Source organism: Rhinoraja longicauda, chromosome 4 (assembly GCF_053455715.1).
Source record: "Rhinoraja longicauda isolate Sanriku21f chromosome 4, sRhiLon1.1, whole genome shotgun sequence".
In the NCBI taxonomy this organism is placed as follows: domain Eukaryota; kingdom Metazoa; phylum Chordata; class Chondrichthyes; order Rajiformes; family Arhynchobatidae; genus Rhinoraja; species Rhinoraja longicauda.
In genome coordinates, this window is record NC_135956.1 from 47122474 (window position 1) to 47140215 (window position 17742).

General features: G+C 41.2%; 1 protein-coding gene across 2 annotated transcripts in view; it reads left to right on the forward strand.

Annotated features, from left to right (window-relative positions):
* LOC144592740 (zinc finger protein 407-like) overlaps nucleotides 1-17742 on the forward strand; it is a 479939-nt gene that overhangs the window by 290194 nt on the left and 172003 nt on the right. For both annotated transcript variants that reach the window (XM_078397678.1, XM_078397677.1), the window contains exon 5: nucleotides 16747-16913. In XM_078397678.1, the coding sequence (XP_078253804.1) occupies nucleotides 16747-16913 (167 nt within the window). The remainder of the gene's footprint in view (nucleotides 1-16746; nucleotides 16914-17742) is intronic.

Consider the following 17742-nt stretch of genomic DNA (forward strand, 5'->3'; position numbering starts at 1 on the left):
AATTTAGTAAGATAGAACTGCCCCATCCCCCTCCTCCTAGGGTGTTATCAAAATATCTCATTGCAGAAGCAATATTAGGACGGGTGAGATAGGTTTTAAGGCGATTCTAAAGGAGGACAGAAAGACAAAAGTGTTTGCAAAGGGAATTCAGGCCAATGTTGGAGCAATTGTTATCAGAGATGCTGATGAGGTTTAAAATGCAGGAGTGCAGGGCCCTTGAGATCATGTGTAGTAAAGAACTGCAGATGCTGGTTTAAATCAAAGGTAGACACAAAATGCTGGAGTAACTCAGCGGGACAGGCAGCATCTCTGGAGAGAAGGAATGGGTGACGTATCGGGTCAGACTTGGAAATGCTGAGGTGATGGATGGACAATATATGATGTAAAAAATAAATGGCTGGAGGAATTCAGCGGGTCAGGCAATACCTGTGAAGGAAATTGCCACATGATGTTTCGGGTTAGGACCCTTCTTCAGACTGAGTAGGGGGGAGAAGCTGGGAAAGTGAAGCGGGGATGGGGCAAAGCTTGAGAAGTGATTGGTGGATCCGGGAGGGGGGGGTGTGTTTGGCAGATGGGTGGAGTAAGTGACAAGTATTGAAAAGGAGACATTGTATTGGAGGTAGGGTGTTGACATGGATAGAGAATTGGTTGGCAGGCAGGAAGCAAAGAGTAGGAGTAAACGGGTCCTTTTCAGAATGGCAGGCAGTGGCGAGTGGAGTGCCGCAAGGCTCGGTGTTGGGGCTGCAACTGTTCACCATATATATTGATGATTTGGATGAAGGAATTAGAAGTAACACTAGCAAGTTTGCGGATGACACAAACCTGGGTGGCAGTGTGAACTGCGAAGAGGATGTTAGGAGGTTGCAGGGTGACCTGGACAGGTTGAGTGAGTGGGCAGATGCGTGGCAGATGCAGTATAATATAGATAAATGTGAGGTTATCCACATTGGCGGCAAAAACAAGGAGGCAGATTATTATCTCAATGGTGTCATGTTAGGTAAGGGGGAAGTGCAGTGAGACCTGGGGTCCTTGTACACCAGTCACTGAAAGTTGGCGTGCAGGTACCGCAGGCAGTGAAGAAAGCTAATGGCATATTGGCCTTCATAAGAGGATTTCAGTGTAGGGGTAAAGAGGTTCTTCTGCAGTTGTATAGGACCCCGGTAAGACCACATCTGGAGTATTGTGTACAGCTTTGGTCTCCTAATTTGAGGAACAACATCCTTGTAATTGAGGCAGTGCAGCGTAGGTTCACAAGATTGATCCCTGGGATGGCGGGACTGTCATGTGAGGAAAGATTGAAAAGACTAGGCTTGTATTCACTGGAGCTTAGAAGGATGAGAGGGGATCTTATAGAGACATATAAAATTATTAAAGGACTAGACAAGCTAGATGCAGGAAAAATGTTCCCATCGTTGGGGGAGTCCAGAACCAGGGGCCACAGTCTTAGAATAAAGGGGAGGCCATTTGAAGCTGTGAGAAGGAACTTTTTCACCCAGAGAGTTGTGAATTTGTGAAATTCTCTGCCACAGAGAGCAGTGGAGACCAAATCACTGGATGGATTTAAGAGAGAGTTAGATAGAGCTCTCAGAGCTAGTGGAATCAAGGGATATGGGGAGAAGGCAGGCACGGGTTAATCATTGTGGATGATCAGCCATGATCACAATGAATGGCGGTGCTGGCTCAAAGGGCCGAATGGCCTCCTGCACCTATTTTCTATGTTTCTAATTAAAAGAGCATGAGATAAAGAAAGAAGAGGTGAAAAGTAAAGCTGAATGATATAAGGGCTGAAAGGGACAGAGGGAGAAGAAAGAGGGGCTGTTAAAAGGGAAGAATGGGACTCGGGAATGGGTGATCAGCATATTGAGGAGACACGAGGAGCAGGGTGACCAAGATAGTGGGAGAATTGTGTGAAAGTGGTGGGCTAATGACTAGAAATTGGAGAATTCACTGCACTATGCACTATGTTATGTAGAATTGTAGTTTTAAGAAATGCCTGAATTCTGAGATTTTACAACTTTTTACTTACTTTTTGTTTTGAGTGATCAGGAAAAAAATCTTTCTGCCACAGGCTGCAACTCCGCTGGGGTTAGAAGCTCAGCTTCTATTTGTCAAAATCTATCCAGTCAAAATGTCAGTGAACTGCAGTGAGAAAGCACCATTGGGAAAAAACAATTGGCCAGCACTCTTTCCTTTCATGTGACAACTCCTGTATATATCATGGGTGTACATAAGTAGACCATGGAGGGAGAAATTGGATATGGCGTCCAGAGGTGCAAGAAAGCAGAATGTGAACTACACTGCTTGGAGGACAAAGACATTCAAACTTTCTCACAGAGTGAGAAACTGGCCTGCTGTCAAAAATGTGGATTAAAATGGAGGTGGAAATCATAAAATGGGATGCTGAATCCCTTTCCCTGGTTTCACGGCATCTAGCATGGTCAAATGCACCCTCTCCCCATCTTGCATTAGCACAACAAAATGTACACCTGCGGTGTTTATTTAGTAGTTCACAATCTAAAGAGCAGAATGAGCCATGATGTTTTTGATTAGGAAGGGTGTCAAAGGTTATGGGGATAATGCAGGAGAATGGGGTTGAGAGGGAAAAATTGAGTAGCCATGATTGAATGACGGAGTAGACTCGGTGGCCCAATTCTGCTCCTATATCTTATGGTCTTACGATTTTTAAATATTCGGAAAGAAAATTTATCTTCGGTTGCAAGATCTAAATAAGGATAAAAACCATTACCTCCTGATTCCCAGTCATTTAGAACCGTTCATAAGTTATAGGAGCAGAATGAGGCCTTTTGGCCCATCAAGTCTACTTCGCCATTCAATCATGGCTGATCTATCTTTCTCTCTTAACTCCATTCTCCTGACTTCTCCCCATTACCTCTGACACCCTTCCTAATCAAGAAACTGTCAATCTACGCCTTAAAAATATCCATTGACTTGGCCTCTACAGCCGTCTGTGGTAATAAATTCCACAGATTCACCACCTGATTGAAGAACTTTATCCTCATCTTTCTAAAGGTACGTCCTTTTATTCTGAGGCTATGTCCTTTGGTCTGAGACTCTCCCGCTAGTGGAAACATCCTCTCCACGTTCACTCTTTCACTATTCGGTAAGTTCCACAAGCTTGACTTTGATGGAGTTGAATGTCAGGAAGAGAACGTAACCAGGAACCAATATTGTTGCACACATTTAGCAGTCATGATCAAAGTAAAAATTCTTCTCCTCTATGTTAATTCAGAGCTTTGAAGTTTCTGTTGGGAGGAGTCACACCTAACAGTATGTTACCTACTCAACACCCATAATACAAAGTAAATAAGGGGTCTTCTGTTCCAGCTGCTTTCAGTGTCAGGACCAGTGCTAAACGAGTTGCACACTGCCAACGTCTAACACATTCTCCTGGGTTGGTCCATTATTAGTTATTCATAATGCGCCGCTGCCATTCAGTCTGCCTACAGCTTGCCTGCAGATGCACATGAAGAGTGTTTGCGCACATTTGAATTCCAGTCACTTATTTTTGTTCACATATCTCATCTTAAGTATTGGCTTGGGCCAAATTGACAAGATAATGGGTTCACATCGTGCACCACCAAATGATTTGGGACCGTGTTGGATTAACAGACCTCCTGTGGAAGCAGTTGTTGGTGACCCTGGCCGAAGAATGGACATATGAATTTGCAATCCAAGGAAGCAGCCCTGCCAATTTAGTACACAAAAGACATCAGGTGAGTATTTGACTAATCCCTGCTGTGATTTCTCCCAGAGTGAAATAGCCTTCAGCTGAGCAATTCCCTGGCACATGTGTGATGAATGGATGCTTACTTTAAGATCTCAGATGGCTCCTGACTGATTGAGGATTGTACCCCCATGCCTCTGAGATGATAGGGGAAGAGGGCAGGCAAAATATTAAATCCCATGATGTAAAATAAAAACACTGCACAGCATGATTTATTGTTCTCTTGTGCTTGTGGAAGAACATCCAAAGAGATGGCCTCCATATATTACGCTTCAGTGCACTCGGAACTCGCAGTGAGTCTGTGAAGTGTTTTTTATCACCACTTAATACATATCTCATCTGTTTTACAATGTATAGAATTTATAAACAATCATTTGTCTATATTGAACAATGAAAACATCGATAGTTATAAAATAACAAGGTTTTCCCAGGTCTAAAAATGAGGGATTTTTTTGCTAAGTGGGGTCACCGGCTGGAATCTTTGATGGGATTCTTCATTGCATTGCACTTGCCTAGTTTGGGCCTGTAGACCAAACTTGCTGCACGAGAGCACACTGGATTTGATGGTAGACATAAAATACTGGAGTAACTCAGCGGGTCAGGCAGCATCTCAGGAGAGAAGGAATGGGTGATGTTTCGGGTCGAGACTCTTCTTCAGACTGAAGAAGGGTCTCGACCCGAAACGTCACCCATTCCTTCTCTCCTGAGATGCTGCCTGACCCGCTGAGTTACTCCAGCATTTTGTGTCTTCCCTTGATTTAAACCAGCATCTGCAGTTATTTTCCTACACACCCTGGATTTGATGATCAAGACTCTGTCTGGTCCCACCACCTACAGAAAAGCAGAAAGGCCATATGGACAGTCCAGAACAAGTAATGCCTGTTATTTGAATGGAGTCTCCTTCAACACATAGTGGATCTTTACTCAAAGTTCGCAAGATGCAGAAACATTTAAAACGCTTTGTTCTGGAATTGGTGGTCCAGAACCCCCATGGTTTTGCATGTTTTGCATCAATAGTATCTATATTAATCAGCTAAACCTAACTAGTAGGCTGCTCTGGAAGATTAGATGGCATGGGATCCAAGGAGAGATAGCTGAATGGATAGAAAATTGGCTTAATGGAAGGAAGCAGAGAGTGATGGTGGAAGGTTATTTTTCAGACTGGAGGTCTGTGACTAGTGGTGTGCCTCAGGGTTCAGTGCTGTACCCATTGCTGTTTGTCATCTACATAAATTATTTGGATGAGAGCGTACAAGGCATAATTAGTAAGTTTGCACATGACATTAAAGTGGGTGGTGTAAGAAAATAACTGCACCAGCTGGTACAAATCGAAGGTATTTATTTCACAAAATGCTGGAGTAACCCAGCAAGTCAGGCAGCATCTCAGGAGAGAAGGAATGGGTGACGTTTCGGGTCGAGACCCTTCTTCAGACATTAAACATTAAAGTGGGTGGTAAGGTAGATGGTGAAGATGGTTGTCAAAAATTGCAACAGGATCCTGCTGAGGAATGGTGGGCTGGAGAATGATTGATTTAATTTGATGCAGTGAAATCTGAGGTGTTGCCTTCTGGGAAGTCTAACAAGTCAATGGCAGGGTTTTGGGGAGTGTTGTAGAGCAGAGGGATCTAGGAGTACAGGGAGATGGTTCCTTGAAAGTGGCATCACAAGTAGATAGGATGGTCAAAAAGGCTTTCGGCACATTGACTTTCATCAGTCAGAGTATTGAATATAGAAGTTGGGAGGTCATGTTACAGTTGTATAAGACATCGGTGAGGCCACGTCTAGAGTATTGTGTTCAGTTTTGGTCACCATGTTATAAGATGTTGTCAAGATGGAAAGGGTGCAGAGATGATTTAAGAGGAAGTTGGGAGGACTTGAGTGCCTGAGCGATAAAGTGAGGTTGGGCAGGTTAGGACTTTATTTCTTGGTGCACAGGAGGATGAGGGGTAATCTTATAGAAATGTACAAAATCATGAGAGGAATATATCAGGTAAATGTACTGAGTATTTTGCCCAGAGTACAGGAATTGAGAACTAAAGGACATCGGTTTAAGGTGAGGGGGCAAAGATTTAATAGGAAACTGAGAAGTACCTTTTTTACACAAAAGGTGTGGGTGTATGGAATGAGCTGCCAGTGAAGGTAGTTCCAGTAGGTACTATCATAACATTGAAGAGATATTTCAACAGGTACATAGATAGGATAAGTTTAGAGGGTTACTAGACCGGTGTGAACCCGTTGGGTCCAAATCTCTCCTACAGGCCCGGCAACCCTCTGTACAAACCTCTCCTGTGGGCGCGGCAACCCCCATTGGGTCCAAGCCTCTCCTGCGGGCCCGGCAACCCTCCCTCAACTGACGATCCGTGGACCCGTTGCCGGCCGGGGAGTGTCCCCCGGGGCCGTGGGTGGGCGAGGGGGGAGAGGAAAGGGGAGAGGGAGCCACTCACCTCGGCCCCGGGCGGCCATCGCGTCGACCAGAGTGAGCCGTGGACCCATTGGGCGGAAACCTCTCCTGCTGCAGCGAAGGGAGAAAGATCAGGTGCGGGGCGTGCTGGGAAGGGCACCGGTCCTCTCGGCGGGGGCAGCACGACGGCTCAGCCATTGTCCGCCACTCCCGTCACTTTGGCGGGTCCCGCCTCCAGCTGCCATAGTGCCCACCCCCCCCCCCCCCATTGGCCGCCATCCCCGTCACTCGGGCGGGTCCCATTGGGACGTCGAATGCGGCTGACAGCCAGGTAAAAAGGAAAGGTGAATTTTTGAACTTTAAAATGTCAATAACTTTAAAAACAAGACCAATTTGAATGAAACTTCCTCCAGCCCACCCCAGGACAATGGTGAGTAAGGTGGGCCTAAAATTGTCGTGCTATCGTGTACCGATTTGGTTGTATTTCCGGATCAAGGAACACAAACAAACGGCTTAACAAACAAGATGAGAGTTTTAGTAATGTATATAGATAAGCCAAGTGTGGGTAGGTGGGACTAGCATAGATGGTGCATGTTGTTTGGTGTGTGCAAGTTGGGCTGAAGGGCCTGTTTCTACGCTGTATGAATCTATGACTAAGATTTAAAATTAACTAAGATTTGTACACATCTTCAGCTAATTAACCTACCAATGCAAGTGTCACAATCTCAGATGACAGGTTTTCCGACATACGACAAGTTTGGGTCAAGGACGGTTCTGGCGAGTATCTATACTGAAACAGAACAGTTCTGCTCAGAGGAAGATGATTAGGGGCAATTTCTGTTGTCTGGATTTTTGCAGCCTTAATGGTCCCCTGCCCAAGTTCTGAACTTGCTGCTAGTACCAGGGCTGAATGCAGGGAGTTTCAGGTTCAAGAATAGCTTCCCATCAACTTTAGGCTCTTGAATCACACCGCACAACCCGACCTACAACCCTACCTCAGCACAAAAGTATATAGACTTTGTATAGGTTGCACTCGTACTTCAACTTGCACTATTATGGTATGGTTACTTGATATCATTGATAATTTATTGTATTATTATCCACTGTATATTTATTTGGAGTGTTGTTGCGTTAGTGTGTCTGTAAAGCCACAACAAAGTAAGAATTTAATTGTTCTGTTCCAAGTGCATATGATAATTAAACATTCTTGAGTTCCCATTGGAATTACCAGCAAAATGTAATTATGAAAGTTTAAGGACTTGGTTACAATGATCCTTATTCAGAACATACAACGTCACTATAACATCTTACAAATATGATGCTCACACACAATTGCAGCAACATCAGGCAGGGCTTGTTTGAACTTACCTTATACTTTTTGAATTTTTATTGATGTAAAACTGCCATAGATAAAATGCCTAAAATATGATTTTACATGTTAACTTAGAAGATTGCTTAAGTAGTTCTGTATTTGTATGAATGGGGTTCCCAATGTAAAATTTGAGTAACGGTTTCTTGGTCACACGATATGCTTCTGATACCAAACACCCATACTATTTCATTTTTTAACATCGTAGATGGCAACTGATATTTGAAGTTGTTGCCATGCAATTTATTGGTGGCCTGTATCAATATGAGATATCAATATCCAATTATAGTACACCACCCATAGTTGCTTTGAGTAAATAAAATGCTGTCAGTTAAAATAAATGAAGGCAACAATGTGAATATTTCAGAAACAAGTGTCACTGCAGACGTAAAGAAACATATTTCATCTTGATTGTTCCAGCATACAGTTTTGAGGTTGAACTCAGAGTATAATATGGGAGTTAATCATAGATCTTTAGAAAATAATTGTAACAGAAAGGCTTATACGATTCTAAAATAGATTGTCTTTCATTTATCAGATATCGTTTCCTTTTAAAACACAGAAGTAAAATAAAAATCACAAATGGTATTTGCGCAGCATTTTTTTTAAATATAAAAAATGCACCTTCAACCTAAATTAGCTTGTGGTACAGAGGTTAGTGCATTCATTTCATGGCACGTTGATTGCAGAATCGAGTCTGGATGCTGATTAACCAATTTGTGTCTCTGATGAGCTTTGTCAGTTTTCAGCTAGGCTAATGTCTAATGTGACCAACCTTGAGGTGATATTCCAGACCTGGTGAATTTTTATGCTCCTAAAATCTTGGATGGTTAGGATGTCTTTGTCCATTTTTAAGATGTTTTTTATTTGATTCCCTGTTATACACCATCTTTGGGTAGGACCCAACTGATTCCAGTCATGCTGCATTTTCTCCTCGTATTAAAGTTATTAATACACAGCAGGTTATGTTTCCAATGGAAGAAACAGGATGAAAGGAACCAGGAATGTTGGTGTTGAGGTAAAATAGTAATACTGGCAGCTCTGAGAAGATCAGTAGTCACTTTGTCACCGTCCCTCTCAAAGGCAAAAGCTACTCTGAAACAAGTACAGTTCTCTTTATTCTGCTATGCTGTTTAACTTTCAGTGTAAGATGGTGGCACAGCAGTTAAATCATCAGACGATTAATCCAGAAATTTGAGTTCAGATCCCACCATGGCAGTTGTGGAATATAAATTCAGTTAATCATCTGAATTAAGAAAAAATAATCATTAGTGTTGATGAGCACAAAACCAGTTGATTGTTATAAAACCCATCTGGTTTACTATTGACCTTCAAAGGAAAAAATCTAGTATGTTTACTCAACCTGAACTATATGTGACTCCAGACCCACCAATGTATTTAACTCTTACATGTTCTCTGAAACAAAAGCAGTGTCCCTCTATGAGGAATGAACAATATTTTTTCAAATTGCTAAATATGTCCAGATCCTGAAAAATTGAATAAATAAAAAAAGGTTGGATTTCCATCTTCCTTTAGAGGTTTAATTCCCACTTAATGTGGCTAGGTGATGATGTATGATGGTGTATACTGTTTAAGTAAAGTTTTTCTCTGGGTTATGGCAGGATTTTGTTCCTATGAACTGTCATCTTAAATGGATGCTCTCTAGTTTTTGAGTCTCCTACCATGGAGAATAGACTGTACCTATTCACTTTATCTATGCCCTTCATGGTTTTATGTACCTCTATAAGGTCAGTCTTCAGCTTCCTACCCTCTTGGGAAAGTAGCCCAAACATATCCAGATTTTCCTTATCCCTCAAACCTTCCAGACATGATAACATCATGTAAATCTTTTTGCACCCTTTCCAATTTAATGGTATCCTTCCTACAGCAGGGAAATTAGAACTGTACACAGTACTCCAAGTGTGGCCTTTCCAATATCGTATATAGTTATAACATGTCTCATCTCCTGCACTCAATACTCTGACTGATGAAGGCCAGAGTGCCAAACACCTTCACCTACACTCTTCTAGCTTTCTTTCCTCTCACCCCTGCAATCAGTCTGAAGATGAGTCCTCACCCGAAATGTCGCCTATCTGTGTTCTCCAGGGATGCTGCCTGATCCGTTGAGTTATACGGCATTTTGTGTCTTTCTTTGGTAAACCAGCATCTGCAGTTCCTTGTTTCTACCTTTTTGACCACCTATCCACCCATGTTGCCACTTTCATGAAGCTATGTAGCTGATAACTTCCAACTATGAGTTTGGGATTCATATTTTACTGGTACAATGATGGAAAGAAATGAAGAAATATCTCATTCTAATTTGATTTATTTTTTAACCTGGTCATTGACAAATTTTTGTTTGTGAACGGTGACTGTATGCCAACTGGCCGCCTTGCTTCGGATATTACAGAATTGACTGCTCTTGTAAAGGTCCACTGGCCACATCGCAGCCTCAGGACTTAACACTGCATTCAGCAATTTCAGACAACCAGCCTTCCCCCTTTCTAAGAGAATTGGCCATTTCTCATGAAAGGCCGTCAATCTGAAACATTGACGAACATTGCCTGAAGAAGGGTCTTGACCCGAAACGTCACCCATTCCTTCTCTCCAGAGATGCTGCCTGTCTCGCTGAGTCACTCCAGCTTTTTGTGTCTATCTTCACAAAAAGCTGAAACATTGACTGGTTCTACCTGGTGAATGTTTCCAACATCCTCTGTTTTTAGTTCAGATTTCCAACAACTGCATTTTTTTGGCTTTTCCAAAAGTTCCTTACTAGGCATAGAATATGTTGGAATGCCCCGAGCTTCAGTAAAGCACTACAGAAATGTAAGTTCTTTCTTCTTTCCAACGTGAATGAGCAGGATAAAAAAAAAACAGTATACCTGGTTGGCAATCAAAAGTCCAAGGTCACTTTATGTACTGTGAAATAAAAATCAGCAAACTAATTCCTTTCAGTAGCCTAACAGAAGTTACACAAAAGGCCTTTGCAATCAATTGAAGATTTGGGGGGCATTTTCTCTTCTGTGACAGTTGTTTGCATTGCTACATTGTAAACTGTTTAAACAAAAAAAAAATCACATAAGCTGCCAAGCAGCACAACAGTCACATGCCAACATTTCCGTTTTTATTTTTCTGTATTGTCGAATGAATACATTCATAGACTAAGAGCATCATCCTCTGCATTCTGTCAACGGTTTATTCTACAAAGTGATGTTATCGGTCTAACTAAAGAAAATAGCGAAATTATTACAGTGACTGTTAGAAACTAAACATCTGGACATTCTGGGGACAGATTTACACGCTGCCTGTCAGATAAAACACTGCCTGCTGCTTACGAAACAAGGATATGCCTGGCAGCTTTCCCCAGCTCTGCTATCAGACTTCAGTACACCATTATTCCACCCTTACTGAAGAATGACATCCTGTCTTGGCTTATAGAGTCATTTCCATCAATGGCAGTACCTCAGACAGCTTCTGATTGTAATCAGTTTTGTGGGTAAAAATTGAAGTTGATTTGCATTTCGTAGTTTACAGGATCTTGGGGAAATACTATACTTAATCAACAAATGGTACCCTATTGCAACAACAGCAATTTCCATTTATATAAACATTTCACAGGAACCTCATCAAACAGAAGCTCAGTCACATATTAGGGCAGATGACCAAAAGCTCGGAAAAAAATGTTGGGTTTTAAGCAGCATCCTAAAAGAGAGAGTTTAGTTTATTGTCTTGTGTACCGAGAGGTACAGTGAAAAGCTTTTGTTGTGTCAGTGGGAAGACAATACATGATTACAATACATGATTACAAAGCCTGATCAAAGATAGTCCAAAGATCTCTAATGAGATAGATAGTAGCTCAGGACTGCTCTCGAGAGGAAAGTTTGAGAGTTTCAGGGAGTTAGAGCATAATCCGACGCAATTTGAAAGAATCTTTTAAAATTAGATGCTGAGTGGATAGAGGATTAAGGGGTGAATTCCAGAGAGGCCTATTGCAGCAGAAGTTTCAGGTACCAATGGAGGAGCTGCTTTTTTCCAGGGGAACCAGAAGAGGAGATCTTGGTGGCTTATGGAGGATATAGGCAACAATGCACAAAACTTAGAGGAATTTGGTGAGAATTTTTATATTAACACAAAAGCATAAAACTCAAAGATTATTCACAATCTTCATTTTAAGGGCTTGCAAGTGCATTGGAATAGCCATAAATTCCTTCTTGCAGTTCACTTTGTCAATGTCTTACTTTAAGGAGTTATGAATGGCATTCTAAGGCATCAGTTTGGTTAATTTCTGGATCTGGGCGATGCAGAGCTCTTCTAAAAGTGATAGTATTTTATTCTGCAACTCAGCAGTTGCATGGCGCGCAGAGCAAAAGTAAAAGTTTAAAGCAAAACACTGCTGCAGTTAACAGTTACATGCAAAAGGTGGCACACTGTGATGTGATTTTATCCTTACACTGACAGAAAGAAATCCGGGCTAATTGAACATATGCGATGTTATGGCCTGCACACTGTAAATCATAAGAATTAAAAATCATAATATTCCCAATTAAATATGACCATAATGAAAGTGTACAAATACAGTGAATCAGCACAGATAAATAACATTGTGCCAATTTTATAATAATATGCTGGACCCTTAACAACATTGATGTGCGGAGAGATCTTGGGATCCAAGTCCGTAGATCCCTGAAAGTAGCGACACGTGTTTTTAGAGTGGTAAAGAAGGCATTTGGTTTGCTTGCTTTCATCAGCTGGGGCATTGTGTATAAGAGTCAGGAAATCATGTTGCAGCTTCATACAACTTTGATTGGGCCACGTTTGAAGTATAGTGTGCAGTTCTGGTCATGCCATTTCAGAAAGGATCAAGACTTTGGAAAAGATGCAGAAGAGATTTATCAGGTTGCTGCCCAGATTAGAGGATATTAGCTACAACAAGAGGTTGGACAAGCCTGGATTGATTTCCCTGGAGTTGGATGCTGAGGGTAGACCTGATAGGTTCATAAGTTATAAGAGGCATAGATTGGATAGATAGTCAGACTCTTTTTCCAGTGTGGAAATACCAAATACGAGAGAGCCTACCCTTAAGGTGAGGGGGAAAGTTCAAAGGGGATGTGGCAATTTATTTTTACATAGGGAGTGGAAGGTGACTGAAAGGTTCTGGTGGTGGAAGCCGATAAGATAATGGCATTTTAAGAGGCATTTAGATGGACAAATGAATATACAGGTGATGGAGCGAGATGGGCCATGAGCAGGCAAAAGAGATTAGTTTAATTTGGCATCATGTTCAGTACGGGCATCATGGTCAAAGGTCCTGTTTCTATGGTCTATAGTGTACATCATATACGTGTATATTTCACAGTATTATGAAGTATAATACTGATTCCAGTTTTTTAAAATTGCACATTTATAGCTCTGTTCACGACCTCGTGATGTTTCAAAACCCTTTCCAACTGATGATACACATTTTGTGAAGATCGATCACAGCTGTAAAAAGGCAACCAAAGAGTTCGCAGCACGATTCAACACATAACCAACATTTTGTTTATATGACCTGTTGATTGACGGGTAAATAAGTACTGGCCAGAACAGGAGCAACATTTTAAACCTTTTGTCTGAAAGCTGGCACCAATCTGCACGCAGCAAGAACCCAGAAAAAATATATAATTAAATAGTGACCAGGTAATCTGTTCAATTTTTAGTGGCAATGTTAAGAGATAAGTACTGGCTGTATCTGAAAATGATGGCAGGAGATCACATGCACCCACCTACCTGAGAGGGCACTGAGCCTCTGTTTAAAGTTGAATCTGAAAAAGTGTTGAAGGGGCCGATCTAAGAATAGGTGCCGTGGAAACAGAATAAAGATTTCTCCTTGTGGAATGATTTCCTAAATCTGCTAAAAGTCTAACCAATCAAATTCCTATAAATAAAACAGTGGATTTTAAGCAGCAGAAATTCAATCGGTACCAATTGACTATTGAGTGGCTGCTTATAGATCACAGTTTTGGCTGGAAAAGGAAGGAGTGGGTAATCATTTGGCTTTTGCTCACGATCATCTTACTTCATATTTTTGCACAGCATTGGATCTTCACCAGCTGGGCTTTTTGCTTCTTCGATCAACATTGCTGTACTGTACAAATACATCATAAAGGCATAGTACATCCCAGTGATTTGTCAAAATACCTGCATTTTCAAAGTATCTTTCATAATCTCTGGACATTTAAAGGCATTTTTGAACTACAGGTCCTCCCCCAGGTTACGAATCCCCAACTTATTTGCAGCCCTGTTTACAAACTACCAGACTATCTCATGAATCCCCATGGTGGGCTTTCAAATTCATGCAGCATTCCGACAACAATTATTCCGTTCCTTTTCATCTCTGTTGCAAAACAGACCAACCACAGATCAAAATTGATTTTTTTTAAAAAGCAATATATCGCAGATGCTGGAAATCTGAAATAAAAAGAAAAACATGCTGAAAAGGCCAGCAAGTCAGACAGCATCTGCGGGAGGAGAATCAAATAATATTTCAGGTCAATTAGATAAAGTGAGAAATGAAACAAGCTTCAAGTTTCTGAGAAGGAAGGAGTGGAAAGACCATAAGTGAAAGTTTGTGATAGTGGAGATATGAGGAGAGATTTAATAATGGGAATGATCATGGTTCTAGTTGATAGAGGTCAAAGGGCATAGATGGGGGAGGTGTAAATTGGAAGGACATGCCTCTCCACAGCTGCTGCCTGACTTTTTGAGTAATTCCATCATTTTTTGTTTTGTTTCTGCGACCTTCTTGGAAAGTAAGGCTCCTGGCATAAGGGAGCTTTATGGGCATTAAGCATTCTAGCAGTAACCATGGACTTGTACGTTTACTGAAAACCACACCCATGCATTATACACTGGAGATTACTGTGGCAGCTTTTGGGAGCAAATGGTTTGTCTTGCAGCTCAAAAATGGCAATCGATATTTGTCTTATTTCACCCTTCAAATTAATTTATTTAAAGATCTGAAAGATTTCCACCATTTTCAACAGGCAGGCTATTGGGTGTCACATCAGTGGCTGATATTTTTATTGCTTATTGACATGATTCATTGATATTTTGTCTGCATGGGTGTGTATGTACATATAATTGGATGCTTATTTGGAAGTGAGATACATATAATTCTTTTACTAAATGGACAGAATTAAGTCCGGAAATTAGCTGTTGAATATTTTTGCTACTTTCTAGTCATAAACTGTAATCTTGTAATTATGTGATGCTTTGACAGACTGTTCAAACAATACTTTAAAACATGTAATACAAAAAACATTTAATATTTTCTGAAGGTCTTTGAATACCGATGTTTTTTTGCGTGCATGTACTTTTTAAATTACAGTTATTTGTCTCTTTAATTTGCCTTTTTGCATAAAATTACAAACAACTATAGGGCCTATGTAAATTTAATTTTGATTATCTATGGAATCCCTGCAGACTTTTTCAACTTTCCCTCTCAGTAATATCATACACTTTACAAGGAAAACCTAGTTTCCAGTGTTACCCTGTATGTGGAGGGGAGTGAGTCTGTACAGTGCCATCATTCACTGGCACCTTCACTGTGCAGGGACCCTAATTGTTTGTTCCAAAGGATTATCTAAAGGCATTGTGTGGTGATTCGTGATGAATAAAATTGTGCCTAATCCCATGCCTTCGGGTTGGAATCTTTGGTACTTGAAAAAGAATTTACTGTGCCTCTTGGTTGCATGACATCTTTAATGTTGGACTTTACAGGATGCAAGGATTTTCTATCAATAGCTATGGAGACAACTGAAAAGGCTGGAAAAGCACAATGTACCAATATTTTGGACCTGAATCTTCAGGTCTAGGAAGTTTTTCTATTCCTATGACTAAGCTGTTGTGCAGTTTCAGGTCTTTCATAGAATTAGATCATAAGGAGATTTGATGTGCAGTGCTCAAGTAGCATCTCAAAGTTTGTATGCAATTTACTTTAAGATGCCTTTTTATGGATATTTGCAAAGGTTTAAGAAATGCAGTATGTGTCTTGGGCAGGGTGACAACGTGTTCCAATGTTCTGGAGATCACAAAGTATGATGCCAACCTACCTGTAATGCTGTTGGGTCATTTTTCCCTTTGTCCATGACATGAAGAGCTCATGATCAATCTCATCATCATCTACCTGTGAGCAGTGGCCCGTTGTCAGTGCCAGAATTGCTGGCAACATAAGCACAGCATCAGGCCAAGCTGCTTGCACTGCAGTTTGACATGCTCAACCCGTCTGAAATGCAACCTTCGTTATCTGGTGGATGGTGGCATTTTTTTAGCCACTCATTTGTGCCATTGTTTTCCAAAGTAATTTATGTAAGTTTATCTTTGGACTATGAATTATACATTCATCTTGCCTTGATGTCAGATCTGATAAGATGTGTTGATTGCATTCAGGTTTGATTTCTTATCTTTTTCTCCAAAAATTGACTTTTGACATTCTATGCACTATATGTTTTTGATTAATATAAATGGGGTGAGTATCTTTAAAGAGCAACCCTGAAAGCCGGTTATAAATTATGCAAAATTTCACAGGTGCAATATCAATACTGTGTATTCAGTAACAAATATGGTTGTTACTTTCTTTTAACTTCAGCCCACTACATCTCTTGAGGCATGTGCAGCCTATCTGGCAACAGAACCAAGTTAATCAATGCCTCTTACCACATGGAGTCAAGCCTTGTGAGGTTTGTCTAGTCACAGGGCATAAAATGTGGAAATGTGATATGGTTCAGCAACGACTGTGATTCTGGACTATGTGCTGAACCAAGAATTTACTCACCGCGGTAGTGGTTAAGTTCACACCGGTGTGATTGGTTGAGCAACCCAGCGTGGACGATTTTCCGTTTAGCCTTTGCTCTGACAGCACACACCCTGGATAAGTGAGGAGACCATACAGGTGAAATCCATTCTCACATTTGCCTCAGGGGCAACTGGACTGTAACAGAATTTTTCAAACCCTTTGGGTCCAACTGTGGAGCAGAGAATAAATGGCTGAGGTGCCTGGTGTTGACAGGAAAATCAATGCCTGGTTATATAGACGTGACAGGCGCAGACTGCAATTCTGTCTGCAGAAAGTCCATAAAGATACGACAGTTTATTTGTTAAAATGCTCTGGTCGGATTGTACCCGTGGCTTTAATTTTCTTGTACCTTCCTGTCACTTGTATCTAAACCCTTTTCTTTTTATTTTGCACAATAGAAAATTTGTGTGCGAAATCTGTGACCGGACTTTCACAGAGAAGTGGGCCCTGACGAATCACAAGAAGCTGCACATGGGCCAGAAGCCATTCAAGTGCCCTTGGCTGACCTGCTACTATTCCTTCCTCACAGCATCCGCCATGAGAGATCACTTTAGGACCCACACAGGTTTGCACTTTAACTGTCTGAATAACCTGATTATTAAATTTGTCAGCAATGTACATCTAGCCAATGAAAATTTGGCAGTTCATGTATCCAAAGTAATTCTCCTACAGAGTAACTGCACCATTATAAGAGATTCTTTGCTCCGACCAATATGTGTTGATGGAGTTTTGATATCAGTTCTCCCTTTTTAATTTTCTCTCACTGTTGTCAACTCTTTGAGGGTTAGACCGTCAACATTTATATAGCATCTTTAATGTTCGAAAGAGCCTTGTCAGGCAATGTTTTCCACTGGGCCATGTATTTGGGCATGTCTTGGGCAAGAGAAGAATTTTCAAATTGAGGTCATACCAGACTGAGGGCCAGTGTAAGTCAACCATGGAATGAAGGATGAGTGGATCCTTGTATGAGTTAGGGGATGGGAATCAGAGTTTTGGATAAAATCAAATCCTTAAGGAGTCAGACGGGGAAGAGAAATTTACCTTTATCAAAATCACTGGAATAGATAATTGCTAGATCTTTTAGCAGGGTTTTCAGTGTAGATTGGTAATTGATGGTCGGCCAAAGGGTCTATTTTAATGCTGTATGACTCAATTACACTAATTTCCATGGCCTTGTAAAATCAGCCCTCATAATGGAGAATTTCCACAACGTTGGGATCATCTTAGAGTCACCTCTGGACACACTGAGTGGAATAACTCAGCGGGTCAGGCAGTATCCCTGGAGAACATGGGTAGATGATGTTTTGGGTCGAGACCCCTCTTCAGACTGATAATGTTGGGGGGGGAGAAAGCTGGAAAATGGGAGAGGCAGGACAAAATGTGGCAGGTGATAG